The sequence below is a fragment of the Pteronotus mesoamericanus genome, unplaced genomic scaffold, assembly GCF_021234165.1.
Source record: "Pteronotus mesoamericanus isolate MK-2021 breed Mesoamerican mustached bat unplaced genomic scaffold, CSHL_Meso_final scaffold_21, whole genome shotgun sequence".
Lineage (NCBI taxonomy): Eukaryota > Metazoa > Chordata > Mammalia > Chiroptera > Mormoopidae > Pteronotus > Pteronotus mesoamericanus.
In genome coordinates this window covers 14,366,876-14,393,966 of record NW_026555310.1, presented here as the reverse complement: position 1 = coordinate 14,393,966, position 27,091 = coordinate 14,366,876, and the positions used below count along the sequence as shown (strand labels likewise).

The 27,091-nt window shown below is 34.8% G+C and overlaps 2 protein-coding genes across 10 annotated transcripts in view; one reads left to right on the top strand and one right to left on the bottom strand.

Annotated features, from left to right (window-relative positions):
• YARS2 (tyrosyl-tRNA synthetase 2) overlaps positions 1 to 27,091 on the bottom strand; it is a 44,471-nt gene that overhangs the window by 3,183 nt on the left and 14,197 nt on the right. Inside the window, exon 5 of the transcript XR_008530638.1 lies at positions 14,694 to 14,762. The gene's annotated coding sequence lies outside the window, so the exon portion shown is untranslated. The remainder of the gene's footprint in view (positions 1 to 14,693; positions 14,763 to 27,091) is intronic.
• The window catches only part of DNM1L (dynamin 1 like), a 43,525-nt gene that overhangs the window by 14,201 nt on the left and 2,233 nt on the right, over positions 1 to 27,091 (top strand). The window contains exons 3-20 of one of the 9 annotated variants that reach the window (XM_054591267.1): positions 524 to 562; positions 4,430 to 4,476; positions 5,012 to 5,083; positions 7,802 to 7,888; positions 9,121 to 9,283; positions 12,138 to 12,258; positions 13,608 to 13,739; positions 14,662 to 14,868; positions 18,453 to 18,573; positions 18,776 to 18,931; positions 19,183 to 19,272; positions 20,603 to 20,695; positions 23,088 to 23,144; positions 24,113 to 24,190; positions 24,465 to 24,497; positions 26,174 to 26,350; positions 26,466 to 26,575; positions 26,707 to 26,866. In XM_054591267.1, the coding sequence (XP_054447242.1) occupies positions 524 to 562; positions 4,430 to 4,476; positions 5,012 to 5,083; positions 7,802 to 7,888; positions 9,121 to 9,283; positions 12,138 to 12,258; positions 13,608 to 13,739; positions 14,662 to 14,868; positions 18,453 to 18,573; positions 18,776 to 18,931; positions 19,183 to 19,272; positions 20,603 to 20,695; positions 23,088 to 23,144; positions 24,113 to 24,190; positions 24,465 to 24,497; positions 26,174 to 26,350; positions 26,466 to 26,575; positions 26,707 to 26,866 (1,943 nt within the window). The remainder of the gene's footprint in view (positions 1 to 523; positions 563 to 4,429; positions 4,477 to 5,011; positions 5,084 to 7,801; positions 7,889 to 9,120; positions 9,284 to 12,137; positions 12,259 to 13,607; positions 13,740 to 14,661; positions 14,869 to 18,452; positions 18,574 to 18,775; positions 18,932 to 19,182; positions 19,273 to 20,602; positions 20,696 to 23,087; positions 23,145 to 24,112; positions 24,191 to 24,464; positions 24,498 to 26,173; positions 26,351 to 26,465; positions 26,576 to 26,706; positions 26,867 to 27,091) is intronic. The other 8 variants (XM_054591268.1, XM_054591260.1, XM_054591262.1 and 5 more) reach the window with 8 other exon arrangements.

Genomic DNA, 27,091 nt, shown 5'->3' with positions numbered 1-27,091 from the left:
CTGATTAAAGACCAAAATTGTTTCTGTGGTGTTCTGTTAAATTCAATATATATTTCAAAGAACAATCCCTTATGAAGCTCAATTTAGTGAATATATACTTGTATATATTTACTTTTAAGTTTTTGAAAGATATGTTTGGTATGTTTTGTAGATTCTTTTTGACCAGGAAGTGTATCTTTATCATAGTCAGTTATCAGATATCTAAGGCAAATTTTTGAGTAGTAAGTTCATTTTAATCCATTTCTGTTAGAATTTGAAACCAGAAGTGACATAATTAGATGTAATGGAAAATAAAAATAGATTATGGCTCACAACATGCTTCATTTATGTCACTTAAAATATTATATACATCCCTCTAATTAGAATTAATTGTAATGGAAATTATATAGTTGTAAATTTTGGATAATTGAATGCTACGTGCATTTGAAATGTATTCAGGTTTCTGCACATTTTTTTAAAAAGTTTAAAATATTAGGGATAAGCACTAAACTTATCATTCTGTGCTGTTTCTCTTTAACTACAGACCCTGCTACATGGAAAAACTCAAGACACCTTTCTAAAGGTTTCCTTTATCCATTTGTCTTTGGCCCTTCTTTTTCTATTCTGCCTGCATGTGTGCTTATGTACTCTTACAGGCTGTGTGCGTTTTTTTTTCCTTCCCTTTTTATTTGCCTCTCCACATTGATTGTTGCAGGTTTTAGTAGTTCTTGTTACCTTTTGGCATTTCATCAGAATGAAGGCTTTTTTTGGTGGTGAATGTAATTTATTTTTACTTTAGAAAACATGCTTGTGAAGCCAGGCCTTTTTTATATAAGGTAAATTCAAAGTACGCCTTTGGTATGTAGTGCCTGCCTCTGTGAGTTCTGTTCACTTAGATCACTCCAGTGCTCCAATGAGTCTTCTGGGAAGAAGGTACTAAGCTTCAAGTAGGTGAGCATTTTACTTGTAAAAAGGATCCAGTTTATTTACCTTCATTCCACAAAAGAATTGATCCACATTTCTCAATAAATCTTTGACTATCTTATAGTCACTGTTATTTTGATTTCAGGTGGCTGATACGCATTGTTCATAAACTCAGCCAGTAAGACATTTAAAGCTCTGAATTTAGCAAAAGCAGAATAGCTGTACTTGGGGGAGGTAGTTTACATTTCTAGCTTCTCTGGGAAATATAAAGCAAAACTTGTTCTCTAAGTTTTAGATCACTTGAACAGTGCCTACCGTGAATAATAAATTTTCCTTTTTTTAGCAAGCGTAGAAGAAACAGACTTATCATTGGAAGCTAAGGGAGCGCAGCAGCTCCATACAGTGCATGTGCTAGGGTATCCATCTGTTACACTCTATTTCATTGCTTTCCTCCTTTCAAGCCTAGAAAACATAGCCTTGGCCCTGAGGGAAAAATTCACTTCCAAAGTACATAAGTTACAGAACAGCGGCACACTATAGAGAGAGCTCTTTAAAGGAACAACAAACTGTGACTTTATAGATAACCAACAGGATACCAAATTTAAAAAAAAGGGGGTTGAGAAGTTAACTGTTTCATTCACATATTACAAAATTTTACCCTAAGTTATGTGTGTGAATTTATTATATGTACTTTCTGTATTCAGTAAAATTCTTAATTTTTCTTCTTTTAAGACATTAGAGTACTTTCAACAGATAAACTACTTGTATGTGTAAAATATTTAAAAATACAGAATATACTTTTTACTATAACAAACTATGAAGAGAAGTGAACAATTTTATTCATAAAATCAAGATTTCAAACGGCAGATGACCTGTGAGCAACTCTATCTAAAATGAGTCATGTTTTTGAAATACATGATACAGTTTTTGAAATGTCAAAGTAGTGGGTTGGCCAAAAAAGTCTATATGGTTTTTTCCATAAAATTAAAGACAAATTTTCCATTTTCACCAATAACTTTATTGCTTTGGATATTTTGAGTATGTCGGCTATCTTCCGTTATTGGCCTCTACTGAGTAGAGGCCGGGGTGCTGCTAATCATCTTCCAATGCATAAGACAGTCCCACAGCAAAGAATTATTTGGCCAAAATGTCAATAGTACCAAGACACTTCACAAACCACTTTTGACATGTGGGATCAGTCACAGCACCTTCTTCATACACTGCATAAATCTTTTTTTTTTTTTTTGCATTTCAGTTGCATTTTTATCTTTCTTGAAATAAAAAAGCATAATACACCCAAAAATTTTGCATATTTTCTTCTATCTTCAATATTGAAATAGCTACATAAAAATTCACCAATTTTGGGGCATTTTTTCATTGCTTTTATTTTTTTATTTTTAAGTATATTTTATGGATTATGCTATTACAGTTGTCTCTTTTTCCTCCCCTTTGTCCCCCTCTCCTCCCTGGCTCCCCCGCAGCAGCATTCCTCCCCCTTAGTTCATGTCCATGGGTCGTACATATAAATTCTTTGGCTTCTCCATTTCCTATACTGCTCTTAACCTCCCCCTGACTATTTTGTACCAACCATTAATGCTTCTTATTGCCTGTACCTTTTCCCCCATTTTTCCCTCTCTGCTTTCCCACTGATAACTCACCATGTGATTTCCATTTCTGTGATTCTGTTCCTGTTGTAGTTGTTTGCTTAGTTTGTTTTTGTTTTGTGTTTTAGGTTCAGTTGATAGTTGTGAGTTTGTTGTCATCATACTGTTCATAGTTTTGATCTTCCTTTTTTTCTTAGATAAGTCCCTTTAACATTTCATATAATAAGGGCTTGGTGATGGTGAACTCCTTTAGCTTGACCTTATCTGGGGAGCACTTTATCTGCCCTTCCATTCTAAATGATAGCTTTGCTGAATAGAGTCATCTTGGATGTAGGTCCTTGCTTTTCATGACTTGGAATACTTCTTTCCAGTCCCCTGTTGCCTATAAAGTTTCTTTTGAAAAATGAGCTGATAGTCTTATGGGAACTCTTTTGTAGGTAACTGTCTCCTTTTTTTCTTGCTGCTTTTAAGATTCTCTCATCTTTAATTTGGGTAATTTAATTTTGATGTGTTTTGGTGTATTCCTCTTTGGTTCCAACTTGTTTGGGACTCTCTGAGCTTCCTGGACTTCTGGAAGTCTCTTTCCTTCGCCAGATTGGGGACGTTCTCCTTCATTATTTTTTCAAATAAGTTTTCAATTTCTTGCTCTTCCTCTTCTCCTTCGGGTATCCCTATGATTCAGATGTTGGAACATTTAAAGTTGTCTGGGAGGTTCCTAAGCCTCTTCTCATTTTTTTGAATTCTTGTTTCTTCATTGTATTCTGGTTCGATATTTATCTCTTCCTTCTGCTCCCAATTGTTGATTTGAGTCCTGGTTTCCTTCCCTTCACTATTGGTACCTTGTATATTTTTGTTTCACTTTGCATAGCCTTCACTTTTTCCTCTATTTGGCATCCATACTCAACCATTTCTGTGAGCATCCTGATTACGTAGTGTTTTGAACTCTGCATCTGATACGTTTGCTATTTCTTTGTTGCTTAGTTCTTTTTTGGCGGGGGGGTTGGATTTTGATCTGTTTTTTCATTTGGGCTCTATTTCTTTGTCTTGGTGCACCTATTACATTGTAAGGGGCAGAGCCTTAGGTATTCACCAGGGTGGGGCAACCTAGGTTGCTGTGTTGTGGCACTCTATGTGGGAGTGGGGTCAAAGAGGGAACAATGCCACTTGCTTGACTCTTGACTGGCTTTCAATCACTTCTCCCGCTATCCACAAGCAAAGTGGGCCCTTCTGGTGCTAATTCCTGGGTGGGGAGGTTTGTGTATGTTCTAGGGCCCCTGTGGGTCTCTCCAACAAACACTGCTCTGAGACTGGGAGTTTTTCCCACGCTGGAACCCTGGATTGTGAGGTCTGTCTTGCTCTTCAGCTGTTCCTCGGGTTTATCCGCACGCAAATGTGGGACCACCCAGTCTGCTAGCTGCTGTCTTGCCTGCGCAGTCCTCTCTGCCCCTCCTACTGGTCTGAATCAGTGTTTTTCTTTAACTCCTTGGTTGTCAGACTTCCATACAGTTTGAATTTTGGCAGTTCTGGTTGTTTTTGAGTTTTAAATTTATTGTTGTCCTTTTGGTTGTACAAGGAGGCAAAGTGTATCTACCTAGGCTTCCACTGTGGCCAGAAGTCCACCAATTTTGCTAAGTTTTTTTTTTCTTAAATGCACGCTGATATGACAGCTGTCACAGTGCAATCTAACAAAATTGTTTTGAATGAAATTAAAGACAAATAAGTGTTACTAGAGCCATCTTATGGAAAAATGTAATGAACTTTTTGGTCAACCCAGTATAATTTAGCAGATCTTAAAATACTCATTAACTTGTAGTTAGTGGCAAAATAGGAGCCAAAAATATTATATTACATTTTTTAATTCCTAACTAAAGATAAAAAGTAATTCCCATAGTTTCCAATAAATGGAGCTTTTCTTTTTCCAGGGGTTGAAGCAGAGGAGTGGGGTAAATTTCTTCACACCAAAAATAAGGTAATAACACAAGAATATCATGAAGAAATAATGCATTGAAAAAGCTTTTTGTACAAATAGTTAATAATTTAGTTTCTTATCATTGGCAATGTGGCACATTATCTTGAAGATGCTAAGCTTATCTTAGCAATATATCTAATCACAGTAGTTTATTTGGAAAATACTAAGTTGAGCCCTATGCTCTGTAATTTGGAGATTTTTTAAAACAATTTATTTAAAAATTATTGTTGATGTACAAATTCTATTACTTTCAGGCATCCACCTGGCACGATACATAGTTATTCCCTATGCTGTGCTTTATATCCCTGTGACTGTTTTTTTAAGGAGATTCTTAACTCATGTGGGATCAGGCAGCCTTGAACAGTTCATATAAACTGTGACTCCTTGACTCATAAAAATATATGTATATATTAGAATTTGTTTACTAATTCTCTGAAGCAGATCTATAGACATCCTTAAAATTTGTCAACCTCTCTACTTAAGAAGTTTTTATCTTATTTTGAATATCATGCTTTTTTGTTTCAATAACTTTCAGCTTTACACAGATTTTGATGAAATTCGACAAGAAATTGAGAATGAAACAGAAAGAATTTCAGGAAATAATAAGGTAAGTGTCTTTTTAAAAGTAGAAAGTATAAACATTAGTAAACTTATTATTCAGTGTATTTTGATATAATGTGTGGTGAGCATTGTAAATTTATAATCTTGGTCTTTGACCCTAATGGAGTATATTTTTTACAAATATATTAAAACTACTTAAAATCTCTTTTGTTTCTTAGAGCTTTTACATACTGTAAAGTATTTGATGTAGACATTTATTCTTGATCTTAAAGAGATTTTTTCTTATACTAAGTGAGGCTGGACTGACTTATGAATGCAAAGAGAGAAATTAAATATTTTTATTTCAGTGAATATGAAAAGTACAGTTGGTCCTTGAACAACAGTGGGGTAGTGGTAAATCCTGGTACTCTGCATATTTGGATTCCCAGTTGTGAAGTTGACCCTTGAAAAACACAGGTTTGAACTGTGCAGATCAGTTGAAAAATTCATGGGTAAGTGGAACCAGGTAGTTCAAACCTGTATTGTTCAAGAGTCAAATATACTGTTAGCAATTTTAACTTTTAAAAATTATTTATTATATTTTATCCTCATCCGAGGATATGTTTATTGATTTCAGCAAGAGGGAGAGGGGAAAAGAGAGAGAGAGAAAACCATCGGTATGAGAGAGAAACATCAGTCGGTTGTCTCCTGTAAGTGCCCTGACCTGGGTGTTGAACCTGCAACCTAGGTATGTGCCCTGACCAGGAATCCAACCCGCTACCCTTTGGTGCACGGGACCACGCTCCAACCACCTGAGCCACTTGGCCAGGGTAGCAACTGAATTATTTTTTTCTTTTCCAAGATTGTGAGAAATTTAAGATAAATTAAGTATCTAAGATACCATTAATCTTGATACTAGGCACTATCCAACTCCCTCCTTAAATGATTGTTTTCTCTCTCCTTTATTCCTATTACTTTTCTCTTTCTTCCTTTCCTTTTGATTTTTCCCTCTATTCTTATATTATCTAGAGGCATATTTAATTCTACAAGTGGGTTCTAGCCTGGTACTAATATTTATCAAAAATGTATTGAGTTGGTTTACCTGCTAGATACTGTGCTGGAAAGGTTATTTCCTGATAGACACTTTTGGAGCCTTGTTAATTTTTTATGCCTATGCAGGCAGTTTGTCTGTTTTAGTGATTGACTCAGCTTTGTTTATTATTGAACTCTATCTAGGCTGGTAACCTCTAAGTAGCTGCTACTGCTGCCATATGTTCCTGAATTTCTAATAATTGTGTTGGATAATAGAAAAGTGGCAGGAAACTAGATTAACTTGTCCTCAGTCCTGTAATTCTATCAGGGATGGTTTTGACTTTTGGGATGTTATTAATTAAAACAGCAGTCTGAATTAATCTTTCCTGTGATTCCAGTAGATTTACTGAACTCAGGAATTGGTGGTAATTTTACATAGTACTAGAATTCAGAGTGAATATGGTTGGCGATTCAAAAAGGAAAGCTTTTAGTTAAGTTAAACTGAATGTCATGAAGGCTCGAGCCCATACACAAACAAGATGTTTAATTTATGGTGGGGATATGATAGACTTACCTAGCAGATTTTCTCATCCGCCGTGCCCAAAAGATGAGAAGTCCCCTACCCTCAAGTCTTTGGAAAATCTTTCCTAAATCATGTTTATAATAAAATACATGATACTTAGATCTTAAATAAGTAGTTTTATATGTGAAAATATCTAAATTATTTCATATGCCTAACAAAGCCTTGAAAGATTTGAAGTATCTGTGAGATTGGAGTTTTAAAGGCTTTTGGGAAGAACTTTGTATTGGGTATGATAAGGGAATACCTGGGAAATATACAAACAAGGTAGGTATGCTAAATATTAGCCTGTAATGACTTTGGAACAGTGGAATATTTGAAAATAGAAAAGCAGTTCAGAGTAATCTAATATCACAAATACAGTTATATAGAGAATTCAGAGTAAAGGATGTTCCAGTGAAGCTCTCTGGGAAACTGGAATTTTCAGTGGGTTAATGAAGGAAGATATAAGGTGGATAAATAGATGAGAGTACCTCTTAAAGGATAAAGAAGGATGTGTAAAAAAGACAAATTATGAACATCTTGTTAAGTGTCTTTTTATGTATAGCTAACTCATCTCTAGAACTTGTACAGGGCCAGTAGTGAAGAGACTGTGTAATAATCTTAGTGTAGGGGAGAGAAAAAATATGGGTATCTCACACTATCCAGATTGTTGGTATTCAAATTCAGTGAACTGGAGAGCCAGAAAATTTTTCTGAGGAATCTCTTCCAATATATACTCTTGCTACGTGATAGTCAAAGATTAGGAACCAAATTCATTTGAGTAGTTTGTTCACCTATGCCTCACTTTCTAAATTCAAAATCCTCATAAATTTGGATAGCGATACATTATTCTTTTGTTCAGCACTAAGTCCACTAAACGTATTTAGTAGACTAAGCAAAAACAGTATCTGCTTAGAGTCAAAAAAAAGTGTGAAATAATATGAGGAAATAAATTGTTAATATTATTGGTGTAGGGTTTCATGGGATTTTAATGTGCTGTATCTCTTGCTGCTTTACTTTCCATGTGTTTCACCAGGGTTTGATTGTTGAAATGTTTTAGGGATCAGAGTTTTAATTCCTATTTAAAACCATCTAATGTCTATCTACTTGAAATGAGGTTTACTTTAATATTTTTTATTTCACTGAAATTTCATTGTTATTTTAATATGATATTTTAAAACTTATTTTTAGGGAGTAAGCCCTGAACCAATTCATCTTAAGATTTTTTCACCTAACGTTGTCAATCTGACACTTGTGGATTTGCCAGGAATGACCAAGGTAAGTAGTTGTTACTTATTGTGGATTTAGTTGGGTTTGTTTTCACTTGCACAAATGTGGTTTTTCCTTAACTCTGTATGAGAATAATCCGCTATGTATGTATGTATGTATTTGCAATCAACTTGATCTATTAGCAGCATTTGATATAGCTGAGTCCTTTCTTCTCCATGGACCACTCTTGTCTTCCAGTACCACACTCCACAGGTTTACTTCACTGGTCACTCCTTAAAGTCTCTTTTGCTGGTTTCTTATCTTTCCAATGTCTAAACAGTGAGTGTACCAGAGCTCAGCTTTTGGATCTCTTGTTAAGTTAGTACACTTAACATCAAGTTAGCCCCTTGATGATTTCATCCAATAGTACAGCTTTAATACATGCGTAACTGTATGCTGACAGTATTTAAGTGTCTGCAGATTTGTATATCCACCTTCAGAACTGTATATCCAACTGTCTCCTTGATATATAGATTCTTAATGGTTAATACCAAATTCCTGACCCATTCCTTAACTGACTTGGTCCCTCTGTAATCTTCCCCAGGTCAATAAATGACAACTCTATTCTGCCAGTTGCTTAGCCGGAAAGTTTGTAGTCATCCTTGACACCCATCCCACACTCTACTTTCATGTCAGCAAATCATCTTGGCTCCTTATTTTTAAAATATGTTCCTCTCCGTCATCTTCAGTTTCAAATCTTTCTTTCAAATGTCATTATCTGAATGAGGTCTTCCCTGATTAATCTATTTAAATACACAATCCAATTTAAAAGTATAACCTTCTCTAATCATTCTGTACCCTTCAGTTCTGCTTTTTTTTCCATAGCCCTACCAGTACCTAGAAACTATATTTGTTTATTATCTGCTTTTAACCACTAAAATATAAGCTCTATGAAGACAGAAATTTCGGTCTTTTTTTAAATTCACAACTGTGACATAATCTGGCATGTAGAACAGTTTCTGAAATACCATAAGGTGTGAATAAATACTTGCTAACTGAATGAACGAATGAATTTGTCTCAAAGTAATTAACATCAACCAGTCATTAACATGGTAAACTTGATATTTGCAAGAGGTACATTTTGTGACTTACGTAATACCAAATTCATATATACCACTGTAGTATATAATTTCTTTTTAACTATCTGTAAATGGAGTAATACCTTTAATCTGTGGATTAAATGAGAGAAAAGCTGAGTTAATTTTTATTACTACTTTCTTTCTCATCTCTGTTTGGTTCAGGTGCCTGTAGGTGATCAACCTAAAGATATTGAGCTTCAAATCAGAGAGCTCATTCTTCGGTTCATCAGTAATCCAAATTCCATTATCCTCGCTGTCACTGCTGCTAATACAGATATGGCAACATCAGAGGCACTTAAAATTTCAAGAGAGGTAGATCCAGATGGTAAGGACAGATGTTAATATTTATTGAGATGCTTGGTTAATATTGATAAATCTAATTCCTTTCACCCTGGCCGGGTGGCTGTTGGTTGGAGCGTTGTCCCATACACCAAAATATTGCAGATTCAACCTCCCTGGTTGGGGTGAGCATGGAAGACAGCTGATCAATGTTTCTTTTTTTCTCTTTCTCCCTTCCTCTCTTGCTAAAATCAATAAACATATCCTCAGGTGAAGATTAAAAGAATCGATTTACTTTCAAGAAAGTACATTTTAATTTTAAAAGGAATAGTTCTAGCTGTTAATACAGATTTTAAAAATAACGCTTTCCTATTTTGCTTATAGTTTCAAATAGAAATTCAGGTTAAAAAATAAAGTTTTAATAGATAAAATTCTGTACAGTCTAGGCAAAAGTACTTCACCATAATGTCCATATTGGTAAATGGTTACCTAATGAATTAAAAATAAGATGGCTTTACAAAAAGAGTTTTACTTGTGTATTGGGTTGGCCAAGAAGTGCATATTTTTTTTTCTGTAAAATGACACATTTTTCATTTTCACCAATAACTTCATTGATTTGGATATTTTGAGTATGTTGGTTATCTCCTCCATGGTATAACGTTGATTGTTCTCAATTAATGTCTTGATTTGATTGCTATCAACTTCAACTGGTCTGCCCGACTGTGAAGCATCGTCCAGCCAGAAATCTGCAGCACTAAATTTTGCAAACCACTTTTGACATGTTCAGTCAGTCACAGAACCTTCTCTATACACTGCACAAATCTGTTTTTTTGCGTTTCAGTTGCATTTTTAACTTTCTTAAAATAATAAAGCATAATATGCCAAAAATGTTGCTTACTTTCTTCCATCTTCAATATTAAAATGGCTACACAAAAACTCACCAATTTTGATAAGTTTTTTTAAAAATGCACACTGATATGACAGCTGTCACAAGACAACCTAACAAAATTGTTTCGAATGAAGTTAAAGACAACTAAATGTTACTAGACCCATGGTATGGAAAAAACCAAATGAACTTTTTGGCAAACCCAATAAATAAAAAGACTTGTGGTTTTGAATGACTGACGTCTGAGAATAATTAACTCTCATAGTACGTAACTGTAGATTATTATATTTTAGTAGATAATTATGGTACCTACATTCTTCAGAGGTACAAAATATTTAGATGTGCTCAAGAAAGAGGAGATTTTTAGAAGTAAAGGTAAAATCCTTTTATGAAGCATTCATAATCCCAAGGGTTAGACTGTGGGTCAGTATATAATTTGATGCTATAGTGTGCATCTCTTAACATATATAAAATGCCAGCTTGTAAGAGAGTAGTTTGTATTGCTGCTAAGAAATACATGCTTTGCACCACACAGGAAACAATTTTATTTTTTTACTTGAGTGTTTAGAGGGTCAGTGGGCTCTGCCATGGTTCTTTGAGGAAGAATTTCAAATAAAAATTTGGTAAGAAATGTTAGCTCTAAGACTGCTAATTAGAATTCCCATAAACAGGGATATTAAAATTTTTTTATTTCAAGTTTTTAAGAAACTTTTTTATTATATGAGTAATTAATGTTCATTTTAGATTATAAGATAAACTATACCAAGAGATTTATTTAAAATTTACTTTGTAGTAAACTATTAAGCATTTTATATGCATTAATTAAAATTTAAATAGACCCTTGAGCCATAAATATGATCATAAATATGACCCTGACAAAAGGTCTCAGACTTTTTAAAAAAAGATTTTATTTAGAGAGAGGGGGAGGGAGGGAAAGAGAAACATCAATGTGTAAGGAAAACATGGATCGGTTGCCTCCCTCATGCCCCTAACTGGGGACCTGGCCTGCAGCCCAGGCATGTGTCCTGACTGGGAATAGAACCAGCGATCTTTCAGTTTGTGGGATGATGTCCAACCCACTGACTCAGACCAGTCAGGGCCATACTTTTGATTTAGAAATCTTAATATAGTAATATATTGCAAGGAAATAATATAACCTAGTATTATTTATTGTAACCAAAAATTAGAATCACCTTAATATATCACCCATGATAAGAATGATTAAGTGGATGAAGATAATACAAAATGAAATCATTAAAAAGGATGATTTTGCAGATTTGGAGCAAATAGAAAAATGTGTTTAATTGAAAATGCCATACGTAAAATTGGACATTAGGCAGAGCAGCAGCCGGAGCTCTCATACGTTGCTGGCGGCGATGGGAGAGCCACTTTAGGAAACAGTTTGTCAGTTTCTTAAAAAGTTAAATCAGCAGTTCCACTCCTAGGTAATTACCCATGTTAAAAGAAAACACATGTTCATGTAAAAACCTGTATGGAAATGTCCGTAGCAGCTTTAATTGTAATCTCCTAAAACTGGAAACAACTCAGGTAGTCTCAAATAGGGAATGAATAAGCAACCATAGTATTGGGTTGGTCAAAAAGTCCATTTGCTTTTTTTCTGTGAAATGGTTCTAGTGGCACTTAGTTGTCTTTAACTTTATTCGAAACAATTTTGTTAGGTTGTCTTGTGACAGCAGTCATATCAATGTGCATTTAAAAAAATCAAAATTGGTAAATTTTTGTGTAGCCATTTTAATGTTGAAGATGAATATGCAACATTTTCAGCATATTATGCTTTATTGTTTCAAGAAAGGTAAAAAACGCAACTGAAACACACAAACATTTGTGTAGTATATGGAGAAGGTGCTGTGACTGATAAGCAAAGTTTAGAAAAGCTATCAAAATCATGAGAAGGGGTAATCTTCGGTGGGATTATAGATGATAATTTTTCTTTATGAATTCTTAAAAGCTGTATTTACTGGGTCATGTTTTTTCCCTTTTTCACATATACCAGGTCGCAGAACTCTCGCTGTAATCACTAAGCTGGATCTCATGGATGCGGGTACTGATGCCATGGATGTGTTAATGGGAAGGGTTATACCTGTCAAACTTGGAATCATTGGAGTAGTTAACAGGTTAGCATTAAGAATGAGATAAGAGTTGCAGCATTTTCATTTCAAAGCAAACCTGAATTTTTAAAATCCATCTGACATGTAACAGTGTCCCTACTTTTTTCCCCTTTTACTCTAATGTTGGTATTGCTAATGAATTCGTTGCTCAAAAGGGAGAAAGGAGATTCATGAAAGCCTCCTGTAGACAAAAGGCTTAAAAGCAAGCAGTGCCACAAAATGGAAGGAAACTTAATAGCTAGGCGTGAAGTATTTCAGCCTATTATGTTATGTATGAAGAGAGCACCGGGTAAGGGGGGGAAAGTATTATATAATTTATACCCAATCAAGAAAGTGGTAGATCTTAATAAATTGGTTTAACTCCTTGCATTAGTGATTCCATACAATTGCCAGGATGTGACTTGGAGAAATTTTATTAAACATATCCTAATTATAAATAGCTGGTATTAAAAATTGTGGAAAGTGTGTCTTTATGTTTTAGACACTTTACTGTGATCAATTTTCAAATGGTATCTCTGAACCCTTATTACAGCATCTCTGAGGTAGGAGTTGATGTCTATTTTATAAACAGAAAACTCAAGTTATACATTTACCAAAGCCACATGGCTGGTCAAATTAGAACTAGGTTCAAGTGAAGATCTCTCTTAGTCCAAAGCGTTTATAAAAGTCAGAAGCACTGAACTGGTCATACTGTCCACAACATAGGATATAATGCAGGTTTAAATGACACCTAATATTTTGGGTCTCAGACCTTTTAAAATTAAAATGTTTTTGCAAGTGATATCTAAGATCCATTACAGCTCTCTGCTTCTATTTTATGTCTTTCTCCCTTATCCATACTCCAAACTTTCTTTTAAAATTCCCACCATTGCTCTTTTCAGGCAAACAGGTGGTCTACCACTGTTTGTCTTATTTGTAGATGACTGCTATTCAAGGTAACTTAATTATTTTTGCTAGAAATTGGTTGCCTGCCCATGGACAAAATATTTTTTCACCTGTCCGTCTCTTTTACTTTAAGAGTACGCTTTCGACTGTAGTTAATGAGGAGGCCTGAACTATTTAGGCTTTACTTATAAGTCACATGGTTTGAATCTTGGCTGAACTACTTAATATGTGACCTTCAGTAAGTTAGGTAATCTCCCTGAGTTTTAGGTCTTTGCTCTAAAATGGGATAATATCCACCACATAGAATTATTGTAAGAATTAAATAAAACAATTCGTGTTAGGCATTACAAACAGTGCCTGGTACTTCTGTATCATCATCATCATCATCATCATCATCACCATCAACATCAACATCCAAGGTGCATAGAGACCACAGTGGACTGAACAGCTTTATTATTTTTCAACTGCAGGAGCCAACTAGATATTAACAATAAGAAGAGTGTGACTGATTCAATCAGGGATGAATATGCTTTCCTCCAAAAGAAATACCCATCTTTGGCTAACCGAAATGGAACAAAGTATCTTGCTAGGACTCTAAACAGGTAATGTTTTTTACTCCTTGGAAAATGAGGTGTCTTTTGTTTGCCAATAGGTGTCTGAGACCTTTCATTTTCAGTTCCTTATATTTTCATAATGTTCTTGCATGTACAACTTCATTTTTTGTTTCTTATACAATAGGTTCTTATAATGTAGATGTCAGTTTTTATTGAGGTGGTTAGCATTAAATCATCATGTAGTCTAGGAATGACAAAGTGAATTTTAAAATATCTGAAGTGTGATATTCTTGAGAGTCAATTTACTTTTGATGATAGTACTAGGTAGCTGACAGCCTCAGTTACATTTTGGATTTCAGGAATTAAATTAAAATTTATAATTTTCATATAATCTGTTCTTAACATGGCATGTCTTTTATTCCTATTCATTAAAATAATTTAAGCTATCTATCTTAAATTCTGAATACCCACAAATGGCAGAGGCACTGGAATACATTTTTAGATAATTTATAAATGACTGAAATCAAAGCTGTTTATACTTTTGTCTTACTCCCTAAATAAATTAAAGGCTGATGGACTTGGATCTTAATAAGATTTTCACTATGCTGAGAGGACCCATTGTAAAGATAAGTCAGGAACCAAAATTGTGTAGGTAAACTTGGATTGAGTAGCTTACTTTCTCTGAGGTAATTGCAATAATTTAAAATAATTTTCTGCAGCTTATATTTTGTTCTCTAGCAACTGGTATAATTTGATGGGTTTAAGGGGAATATGAAAAGTATTGACCAAGACAGCTTCCCTCATATCATTTTTTCCCAGACTTAAGTATTACCCTGTAGGATTGCATCATTTCCTGCCAAGACATATTATTTGACAGGTTTCCCATTATTTGGTTTTTTTATATTTGACCGTTTGGTTCTTCAAAATACACAATTTTGCTTTAAAATCCTTCCTTTTTAACCTTTGTTAGGTTATTGATGCATCATATCAGAGATTGCTTACCAGAGTTGAAGACAAGAATAAATGTTCTAGCTGCTCAGTATCAGTCTCTTCTAAATAGTTATGGTGAACCTGTGGATGATAAAAGTGCTACTTTACTCCAGCTTATTACCAAATTTGCCACAGAATATTGTAATACTATTGAAGGAACTGCAAAATACATTGAAACTTCAGAGCTGTAAGTAAGAAATTTCTGTATCAACTTGGCTACTGGATTGATAGGTTGCTTTATCTTTTGTCACAGTACAAAAGGTACTCTGAGATTATCTGACTATGATTTGTTACCTGTAAAACAGGAATATTATTTTCTAGAAATGATAGGATGATATATGATGTGTATGTTTAAATTCTTTATAAATTGTGTGAAGTACAGTAAAAATTTCAGATATTTTTCCCTAAAACTTGAATTGATAAGCACTTTATAATATCTCATAATTTAACTTTTAAAATGCTTGTTTCTTTAATATGCACTATATAACTGTTTATTGAAAAAAATAAGAAAATATAGATAAGAAAAAAGAATAAAGCATAAGGACAAAATTACTTTTAATTCCATCATCCAGAAATAATACCTGCTAATTTTGGCATTAACCTAGACATTTTTCTACGCCTCTATAAAATATAAATATGCTTGCATTGCCCATCTTTTCTATACATGTTATTTTGGAATCCTTTCTTTAAATCAACATGTCACAAACAGTATTAGACATTTGTATTATAAGTCTTAAGATTCACATAGAATTTTATTTTTTAGATATATTATCATTTGTTGAACCAATCCCATGCTATTGATAGTTTGTTTTCAGTTATACACAAATATAAACAATGTTATGATTGTCTTTGAGGCACTTACCCAAATAAACCCTTAGGATAAATTCCTAGAAGTGGAATTACTAGGTCAAAGGATAATAACATCCTCAAAGTTTATTACTGCCATACTATTAATAGACTTACTGTTTTACTATTTGCAGTATATAACAGTATCCATTTCTCTAAACTCTATTTAAAAAATCTTTTTGTTTGAAATAATTTAGACTTCTGGGAAGTTGCAAATGAATCTACAGAGAAGTCCTGTTCACCTTTCTCCCCTTATCTCCCCCAGTGTTGCCATCTGGCATAACTGTAGTACAATTACAAAATGAGAAAACAAACCGGTACAAGGCATAGCTCTTACTCAGATTCACCAATTATACACGTGTGTGTGTGTGTGTGTGTGTGTGTGTGTGTGTGTGTGTGTGGTTTATGTTTTTGTTTTTGATTCTACTCATTTTTAGAGAGAGGGTAAGGGAGGGAGAAAGCGGGAGAGAAACATTGATGTGCAAGAAATATCGATCAGTTGTCTCTCAGACACCCCCAACTGGGGACCTGACCTGCAACCCAGGCATGTGCCCTGACTAGAAATCGAACCAGCAACCTTTCACTTTGCAGAACGACTCCCAACCTACTGAGCCACATCAGTCAGGGCAGTTGTATGTATTTTTGTATGACCCTAGTGGCCCCATTTTTGTGATTTAACTCCATAAAGTGATAGAATACTTAACAAACTAATTGTTGAATGACTATTATATGTATGGCATATTGGGGAAATAAAAGATTACTAAGCTGAGCCTTTAAAGAGTTAGTAAGCAAGGTAGGTCAAGGTAACATGAGACTTGGTTAGGTGGCAATAAGGTACTTCTGTATCATCATCATCACCACCACCATCAACATCCAAGGTGCATAGAGGACCACAGTGGAGAATAATTAAGTATTTTATTTTTTTTTAAATCATGTTTATTCTGTTACAGTTGTCTCAATTTTCCCCCTTTGCCCCCCTCTATGCATCGCACCCCACCCCGCTCTCCCCCAGTCAATTCCCCCTCTGTTGTCCACGTCCATGGGTCATTCATACATGTTCTTTGTCTAGTCCCTTCTTCTTCAAGTATTTATGTACTTATTAAATATAACACATAGCCAGAAAAGTGCATGTAACATACACGGAGTTTTATAAGTAGATAATAAAGAATATATCTGTGTGATTACCTCATCAAGCCTTTAGAACCCTGAAGAGAGACCATTTACATTTCTTTCAGGGACTGAGAGAGCTCCCTGGTTAAAAATGCATTTGGGTTGGGCTCTGAATAGATTTGGGAAGGTGGTAAGTAGAAGGGCGTCCTAGGCTTTGGAAGAGCAAAGAACAAGCGAGGATGTGTTCAGAGGACAGCGTGTGGAATGCTGGGGCACGACAGGGACAGTGAGGCCTGGAAGGTGTCTAAGAGCAATACTGTGGGAAGTTTGGTATCTTCAGAATTTAGAGAACTTCTTACTATTAAAAAAAACAACTTTTGTTCCGAGGGGTAATTTAGAAGGATAATTCTGGTCATTATGAAAATTATTTGGAAAGGGAAAGGGTGGAGGCAGAAAGACCAGTTACTTTAAAAACGGGATGCTATATATGTTATTTTGGAATCATTTCTTTAAATCACCATGTCACAAACAATATTATACATTTGTATTGTCAGTCTTAAGATACACATAGAATTTTATTTTTTAGGTATATTATCATTTGTTGAACCTGTCCCATACTATTAATAGTTTGTCTTTAGTTATACACAAATATAAACAATGTTGTGATTGACTGTCTCTGAGGCATGTATCCCAGTTTATCCCTTAGGATAAATTCCTAGAAGTGGAATTACTAGATCAAAGCATATAACATCCTCAAAGTTTCTTATTATTACCATACTATTAATAGATTTACTGTTTTACTATTTGCAGTATATAACAATGTCAATTTCTCTAAACTCAATTTTTAACCATTTTTAAGTGTATACTTCAGTGGCTTTAATTATATTCACAATATTGTACAACCACTAAATAGTATCTATTTCCAAAATTTTTTATCATCCCAACAAAAATTGTATCCATTTAAATAATACCTCCGTGTTCTCCCCTCCCCCAACCGCTGGTAACCTCTAGTTTACTTTCTGTCTCTATGAATACGCCTGTTTTAGATAAGGGGAATCATATAATAACTGTCCTTTTGTGTCTGTCTTATTTCACTTAGCATAATATTAGGCTTGAACCTTTTGCCTAGACTACTGTAAGGAAATAGTGAATGGTGTTGGTGAAAATAGAAAGGGATTATTTGAGAAGACATGAAGTCATTTGTAGAATTCAACTGCACTTGAATCAAAAAAATAAAAGATAACACCAGTGTTTCTAATAATTAAAATAAGAAATACAAGATGCCTAGTATGTAGCCATTTAATTTGTTTAAAGCAGGAGTAGGCAAACTGTAGCCCATTGGTTAAGAATGATACTTTGCATTTTTACATGATTAAATAAATTTAAATGAAGAAAATTCAAATTTTAGTGTAAGTTTTACACAACTAGGTTTGTTTACATATGATATATGGCTGCTTCTGTGCTCATTGGCGTAGTTAGCTGAGTAAAAGAAAAGATGCTTAGTAGTTCTTAGAATGGATGTTTCCTCGCAGAACAGTTACTGTGTGCGCGCGCGCGTGTGTGTGTGTGTGTGTGAGAGAGAGAGAGAGAGAGAGAGAGAATTTCTTTAATGAAATGACTCCTTTCACCATCAAAAAAAAATATAAACGGGTTTACAGTGGAGTTGAGCACACATGGAAATGGGAATGGTCTAAATGTAATTATCTGCGACTTTCTCAGAAGATGAGTCAAGCCTATAGAAAGATTTCTAACTTGTAGCTTCTTTTCCTTTTGGTAACACTAGACACCATATACTTCATTGTCATTGCCTTTCAGATGTGGTGGTGCTAGAATCTGTTACATTTTCCATGAGACTTTTGGAAGAACCTTAGAATCTGTTGACCCACTAGGCGGCCTTAATACTATTGACATATTGACTGCCATTAGAAATGCTACTGTAAGTATGTTCAACCCAGAATTTTTTGAAACGAGGTTAAACCTTTATTTTTTTAAAACCCATATTGTACAGCTTATTATTTTGCACTTAACATGAAACTAGGAAAGCATTTTCCTGAAAAAAACCAAAATGATTTTTTTTAACCTTCGGGAAGAATGGAAAGTATGTGTAGCCATAAGAACTTGAAATTGAACTTTTTTAGGGTCCTCGTCCAGCTTTGTTTGTGCCTGAAGTTTCATTTGAGTTACTGGTCAAGCGGCAGATCAAACGTCTAGAAGAGCCCAGCCTCCGTTGTGTCGAGCTGGTTCATGAGGAAATGCAAAGGATCATTCAGCACTGTAGCAATTACAGTACACAGGTAACTGAGAAATGTAACAGGTTTCAGATTGGCTGGTAAAAGACACAAGACAGCAGTTTCATGGGGAGGGAGGAAATATATTAAATACAATGGGCTAAAAGTTAAAACAGGCAGTTCCCTTATCTAAAAGTGATTTGAAATAATATACTTAAATGTAGCTTCCAAATCTAATGCAGTATTTTCAGTGATTATTTAATTTCCCTTTAAACAAAATGGACTGTTTTGTTTTTCTTTCTTACACCATGTAATAGGAGCTTTTGCGGTTTCCTAAACTTCATGATGCTATAGTTGAAGTAGTGACTTGCCTTCTTCGTAAACGGTTGCCAGTTACAAATGAAATGGTGAGCTATTATTTCACAAATCATCACTGTAGTTGTTGTACAACGTTATGATTAGAGTTCAGGCATAATGTTTCTCAATGTATTGGGAAGAAAAAGTGGATTTGTTTTATTTCAAAGTAAGCTTCAGTAATTCTGATACAAAGTGTATTTTTCTTCACATTTTAATCATTAGTCTGCAGCCACAGGTTTTCATAAAGGAGTTACTGAAGTTTCTGAATAACTTTGCTGTTATGTTGGAACACTCATCTAATGGGAAGTTAAGTTTTATCTTTAGCCCCAGTAAACTGAGCTTTATAGCAAGCTCTTATTTTAACTCTGATGTGTATCAGGGTAATTTGGCCACTTCTACAGTTTGATGACCTCATATTTTAACATCATGGTTGCTTGCTTTTATTTTGTGTGTTGCTGCTGTCCTTAAAAATGCTGTAATTTACCCTCTTGTCTCTAAAAGTTGGCTGAGGTTTTCTGTTTTCCTTTCTGGTTGCTAAAAGTGCATTTGGGTCCTTGGTTCAGGATGGTGAGCCCCAATGGAGCTTTGCTAAGAGAACAGAACCATCCTTGGAAAGAGAGAATGTTAAGTGCTGCTGCTCATTTCCCAAGCAGTCATAACCCCCAGATGATCTCAGACTCTACCTGCTAATGTCACAGAATCATTGAGTTTCATTTGAATAGATCCTTTTCATCTGGTTCTTGACCATTTAGTGCTGTTCTGAGATTTGTCAGGATAGTGCAAATGAAGAAGTTATTTTAATCTCTGCAATGTTGGTGAAATTAATTTCAGCTTTCCCTTTTGATTATTGTCCCACTAGGATTTTCAGCCACATATACTGTATAAACTAGGTGGTTCATAATTAAGGTTACTCAGTCATCACCTGAGATCTTTAAATGTGTCCTTCACCTAAAGTTAACATCTTTGTATTTGATTATGAGATGTTTTCTTAATGTTGAACCTGACCTAAAACATTGACATGGAATAGTGAATGATCAGAGGTTTTAATACCAAAATTGCAATAAGCTTTGGGACTTAGATTTGCAAAAGGTAGACAACATTTTCCCCATAACAAATACTTTTGTCTTAATGTAATTTTCCCCCTTAGAAATGCAACCTCAGATGCTGAAATAGTTAAAAGAAATAGAGCAAATTATTACAATATTTGGCATAGGATTTACCGATTTGGGTAAAATTATCAGATATTTATTTAGGCATCAGTTTCCCTATACTATCTTGTTTAGAATTATCTGTTTAATAAGCTTTATATATATAGTTTCCTAAAGTAAAATTAAGTTGACATATTTTTGTATATAGCCTAATTTTACTTTTTTTTCCTAGGTCCATAACTTAGTGGCAATTGAATTGGCCTATATCAACACAAAACATCCAGACTTTGCTGATGCTTGTGGGCTAATGAACAATAATATAGAGGTAAATATAATTCGAGTTATCTTTTCTGAGAAAAAAATCTGTTGCAACTCAGTTATATCAAATATATTGAGCATAGAATGACTATAAAACCTGTGTGTACTATATTATTGTCTGTTATATGCTAAGAAGTATGCCAAAGGCATTCTGTTCTTAAATTTGATTCTCAAAACCACCTGGAGGCATTTTCTGTTCATGAAACTATAACTCAGACTCTACCTATGAAATTCTAACTCAGAGAATCTGAGCTTCATTGATTTAGTATTGAAGGACTGCCTGGCTCCATTTCAGTAACCGTTGTTACAGTTTGTTCAATTTGAAGTATGTAAAACACAAGTCAGTGTTTAAAATTTTCATTCAGCTCTGAAAACTGTGAAGGAAACATTCTAAGAATTACCTACATATAGTAAATTTGGAAAAGTAGAGTACTCTTTTTACTGGGGTGGCTGCATTTCATGGATCTCTTTTTTCCATTTGAGGTTAATGTTGCAAGTTTCATAAGATCTCGGATGGAGCCAAGGCTGGTGGATAGAGCAATTTATCTGATGCTATTTTTTCTCTGCCACTTTTATCCAAGAACAGTAAATTTTTCTGCTACTCAATACAGTAGGACCTCAGAGCCCCCTTCTATATCAAATTTCCTCTTGTGAATATGGATGGAAAGAATATTGTAAACATGGAATTTGGGAACTGGAAGGGACCCTGGGTTATCGACCGCAACCCTTTGGTTAAACTAACAGATGAGGAACCTGAGACCCACAGACGGTAACAGCTGTTGCTTTAGTGCTTATTTTGCTGGGCACTGTTGGAGGAAACAAGCACCTTCTCTCTAACAGGTACAGGGAACTGTTTGTTAGCTACATAGCTGAAGTGACTCCTATTGTCAGAAAACAAAATCTAAAATGCACATGAGTAAGACACTGAACGCTCGGAGAGTAGACTAGCTAATAGTTACGTTAAAATTAGCATGTAGACTCTATCTTAAGATACTGGTTTAGTTCTTGTAATATTGAGACCAACTTCATGGAGAATTTGTCTCGAAGTTTTTGCAGTTACCAATGAGATCATTTATGATATGACTTCTTTCAGATCTGTATTTTCCTACAAATGAGCGTGTCTGGTTTTATTGGCCCCGTGCCAAAGAACTTGATGTGAATATTCCCATTTGATCTTTACAATAACCGGACAGGCCCAGCAGTTAGTGGCCTGCGCAGCTAACAGAGCCAGGCCGCCAGGACTGGTGGGCTCCAGGGCCCGCTGAGGTCTTAACTGCTTGGTGACGGGTTATGGTGAGAATTTCTGGTCTTTGGGTTTCCCCATCTTTTGCTTTGTGTCCCTTTTCAAAATGTACACTTTAACATGTTAAGTTTTTATTCTGAAGATAGTTAAAATCCATATCATCTGCTATATTTTTTATCATTGAGTCATCTTCCATGAAAAAAATGAAAATGAACCAAATTTCAGTCAGAAAATTTTAACTACAAAATATCCTTTTGGAGCTTTATTAACTTAAAATTTTGTGAAGTTTGAGAGTATTCATGAAATGCCTTCTACTTAGGAACAATTTTTAACGAAATGCTTTTCTACTGTATTTGATGCTGCCTGTGAGATAGTCATTAATACCTACATCCTTATATATTTTCACTTGCACCTGTTGGGGTGCTTGACATACTGTAGGTTATTCAGTGCCTGTAGATTTGAATTTAACAGTTTTTTGGCTACCTGTACTAGAGTTACTTTGATAATACTAGCAAACTAGAAGAGTGGGCGATTGGCCAGTCTGTTAAATTAGCCCGGTCACAGAAAGGACTCTGGGTTTTCAATACTACATTTATATCCTGGTGATGGTTTAGGGTATAGAAAATGGAACATTCTTACAGCATAACCTACACCACAGATATTTCTAAAACTTAACAGTTGTGTGGGTGGGAATTTTGACTGTAACACAGAGGTGACTGAGTAGCAGTCTTTTTTAAAGGCTTTGCTTGTTTTCTGTGATCTGTGCATTTTAAATTCTGCGTAGTATGTTAAAGACATTTACATATCACATTTGTGTGGTGATAATTTAAGTCAGTGGTTCTTAACTTAAAGGGAAAGGCCATTGTCTTTCATGAGATTCACTCCACGGCCCCTCATTCTAGAATCCCTGGAAAGGGGAGCGACTGTTACTGACAGTTGCAGTGTATCCCTCAGGTGTGTGGGGGGCCGAAAAAAAGATTGAGAAGCATTGGGTTAAGTGGTTTGTTTTACAATCTATTAGGGCATGCATTCCAACAGTGAGAGCATATACTGTAAGTTATTCCACACTCTTCAATTAAGCCGAACATTTTTTTAGTAGGCCTGTATCTCAATGTTCTGATGATCACTTTTATTTTTACTTGGTTGTGTTTTACAGGAACAAAGGAGAAACAGGCTAGCAAGAGAATTACCTTCTGCTGTATCAAGAGACAAGGTAAAAAAACAATGTTTTTAAAGCATATTTCCAGTATGCAAAGATGGATTGGTAAGCCTCAGAATGTTACTCCTAGGAGTAAGTTTCTTCTTCTTCCTTTAATATTCTGTTGGAGCTATTTCATTGTTTGAGTACAGGTATGCAAGTATAAAAACAGGTTTGAATAATTTAAAGATAATTGGTATTTTTACAGAGAACAGACTGATGATTGCCAGAGGGGAGGAGGGTTGGGGAACTGGGTGAGAAAGGTGACAGGATTTAGCAGCACAGATTGGCAGTTACAGAATAGTCACAGCGATGTAAAGTACAGTATAGGGAATATAGCCAGTAGTACTGTAATAACTATGTATGATGCTAGGTGGGTACTGGAAATATCAGTAGTGGTAGGTAACACTTTGTTAAGTGTATAATTGAGCACTATGCTGTACACCTGAAATTAATACAAGATAGTATTGAATGTAAAGTGTAATTGAAAAAGTAAAAAGTAGCATTTTTAATGCATTGAGGTGGATTTTAAGTGTCCAACTTTATTTTTAAAAAAATTCACAGTGACTTTATCAACTTTGTAAATGACTGACTTTATTATAACAAGAGACTTTTTTGATAGGGAGGACAATAGGTACATAACAGATTAATATGTATAATATTTGCATGTGTTGTTTTTGTGTATAAAAATCCATTACATTGAATTCTTTACCAGAAAAGATCTTACGAAATTCCAAAAGTAAAAATGAAGTCTTTGGGTGTGGATTTTCCTTAGGTATTCATCTAAAGAAAGCCTTTAACAAAGGTTAAGTTAGTACAGGAAATAAGGCAGACGGAACATTAACTTTATGTCCCATGATTACTTTTGTTTTTCGTGTTACTTTACTACTTTGAGACAGAGGGAAAACTTCACATTTATAGAATATTTCTGAATGCATTTTGGCATCCTTGATTTTTTTTCCCCCTGCATTTTTTGCCTTTAGTCTTCTAAAGTTCCAAGTGCTTTGGCACCTGCCTCCCAGGAGCCCTCCCCTGCTGCTTCTGCTGAGGCTGATGGCAAGGTCTGTTCTCATTCTTAATCTAAGCCTGCATGCCTAGGTGTTTGGTGCTACATGATCATCTGGAAACAGTACAGGGAATAACAGAATATTAATACGGGCCATATATAACAATGTATACTTATAAATTATTCTTGACATGCTTTTGCTTACAACATAAAAGATGCACACAGAAAAAGAAGTTAAAGAGGAAATTATTCTGCACTTTTAAAATTTCAAACCATTGATACTGAAATTTTGCCTTTTAAACTGCATGTTTTAACATATCTTTTAACAGTTAATTCAGGACAGCAGAAGAGAAACTAAAAATGTGAGTCTTTTGTTTCAGAATGGCAATGTTGGTACCTTTGGTTCTCACTGAAACACTGTTTCAAAACCATTAAAGAACCTGTCTGTACAGTGGCATCTAACTCGTTGTCTCTGTTGTTTTTAATGTTTCTGTTATCTAACTAACCAACCCCTTGAAGAGGCATTAATTCTAGTTTTAACATTGTTTTAACTAATAACAGTAGGCTTTCTCACTGTTTCCTGTTACCTTAAAGAATAGTCTTGAATTTAATACTTTGGTAGGGAATTAAGACTCCAAAAATAGAAACTGTACTTTTGGACATTTCCTCTTTCAAGGTTCTGATATCTGTCCAGTATTAATGGATAATCCCCTCAGCTTCTTCCTTCTGCCTCCATTCAGTTTGTACCTGTCATTGTATGTCTGTAGCTTAATATTAGCCTTAATAGCTTAAGCACATCAATACAAACGGGGGCTGAGAGAGTTTGAGACTATTGTTAATTCTTGATAACCTTTTTAGGGGAAAATAAATAATCTGGAATTTTTCAGACCAATAATTCTGGTTTTTCTGCCATTTAAGTTAGCTCCTTTCCTTGCTGACCAGATTTAAGGTTCTGAACCTCAAATAAAACCGATAAATGTCTTGTCTTCTCTCAGCCCACTGTGCTCAGACTTTAAGAGAAGCACCTAAATCATTGCTTCAGTGTTACTTCACTCATGGCATCACCTTGCATTTGCTTACTTTCCTTAAGATTTCATTTGTTATGTCATTCATGTATAATGAACAGGAATTTAAAAATTAATGTGTAAATATACTGCCTATATTTAGATAAAGCTCATCTTAACAGACAAATTGAGGCCAGAATGATGCCAGAAACTGACATTTTTAAACAACTGCAATAACTCTTCTGTGAAGTTTATGTAAGCATTTTGGATGTGCTCTTTATCCATTTTAGAGTATAAGATCTTAAAGAGCACACAGTCTCTTAAATGTTGATGAATTACTGTTTTTTTCATTATACTGTTTTTTGGGGGGGGGGGGTTTGAAGACTAATGGTAGCACTAGATTTCTTTTCAGCAGATCCTTTCTCGAGAGTATAGATATTGAGGGAACTTGTGTTTATGTCACATTTTAGGCAGTTTAAAGTCACTATCAGCCTAAATATCATTAGTATATTCTTGTTTCTATTACTAAAGTTTCTATTTTTATCCTATGGTGTGTTTTTTTTTTTTTTTTTACTAAATGTAAAGTAACGAGTTCATAGAACTTATGGATAAATTACAGTTCAACAGTGTTTAACGTTACTTTGAAGAAGTTAAGCTGAGTGGTAGTTCCGTTATTCCTTGTGCTTATAATGAGCAGTCTCATTTTTAAAGGCATCTTATGTTTTTTCTACAATCTAGTGTTAGAGGGTTTGGAGAAAAGGAAAAACTTTGAAAAGCTAGAAATGCGAAAGAAGGAAGGAAACAAATAATATTGGTGGAGGCCTTGCAAACATTTTATAGCAGAATCTTTTAGATAGCTCAAGGTTCCCGGCTCTACATGCCACCCCATCTCTTCCCCTGTTTTAACTCCAGCTGGGTACTAAATGTTCTCCTTGACTACTGTCAAGGAAAATGAACTTTGTTTAGTGAGATTTGATATGGTTGATACAGATTTTGGAACATCTGGGGTTTTTTTTTGTTGTTTTTTTTTTCAGGTTGCATCTGGAGGTGGTGGGGTTGGAGATGCTGTTCAAGAACCAACAACAGGCAACTGGAGAGGAATGCTGAAAACTTCAAAAGCAGAAGAGCTGTTAGCTGAGGAAAAGTCAAAACCAATTCCAATTATGCCAGCCAGTCCACAAAAAGGCCATGCTGTGAATCTTCTGGATGTGGTAAGCCATGAGAATTTGGCTGAGGACTAATAAGATAACCAAAATACTAGGTAAACACTACAAAAGACAAAAGGAACTAAAAAGTAGTATTTTTTTTCCTCCTCACCCTATTTAGCCAGTCCCAGTTGCACGAAAACTATCTGCCCGTGAGCAGCGAGATTGTGAGGTTATTGAACGACTCATCAAATCATATTTTCTTATTGTCAGAAAGAATATTCAAGACAGGTTAGTAGTGCATAATATAAATCAGATTATGATATTGCTGGATGATTCCATAATATGTTTTGAAAATAGATGCATTTTTAAAATTTTAGGCTTTTATTTTAAATCAAATGGGTCATCTTATTGTTTTGCAGTGTGCCAAAGGCAGTAATGCATTTTTTGGTTAATCATGTCAAAGATACTCTTCAGAGTGAGTTAGTAGGACAGCTGTACAAATCATCCTTATTGGACGACCTTCTGACTGAATCTGAGGACATGGCACAACGAAGGAAAGAAGCAGCTGATATGCTAAAGGTACTGTGATTTTTTTTAAATTTTCACACTTGGGTTGTAGATATAAACATCTATTTTTTAAAATGCATTATCCTTGGATACAGCTAAGGTCTTCATAGGATGGCTAATCTTTTTTTCTGTTGGTATTTGACTAGATTTAAGATACTGGTTAGTATAACTCAACCACATAAAAAAGAAGAGAGATTACCCCACATAATTCAGATTCTTTGATGTCATAAACTTGAA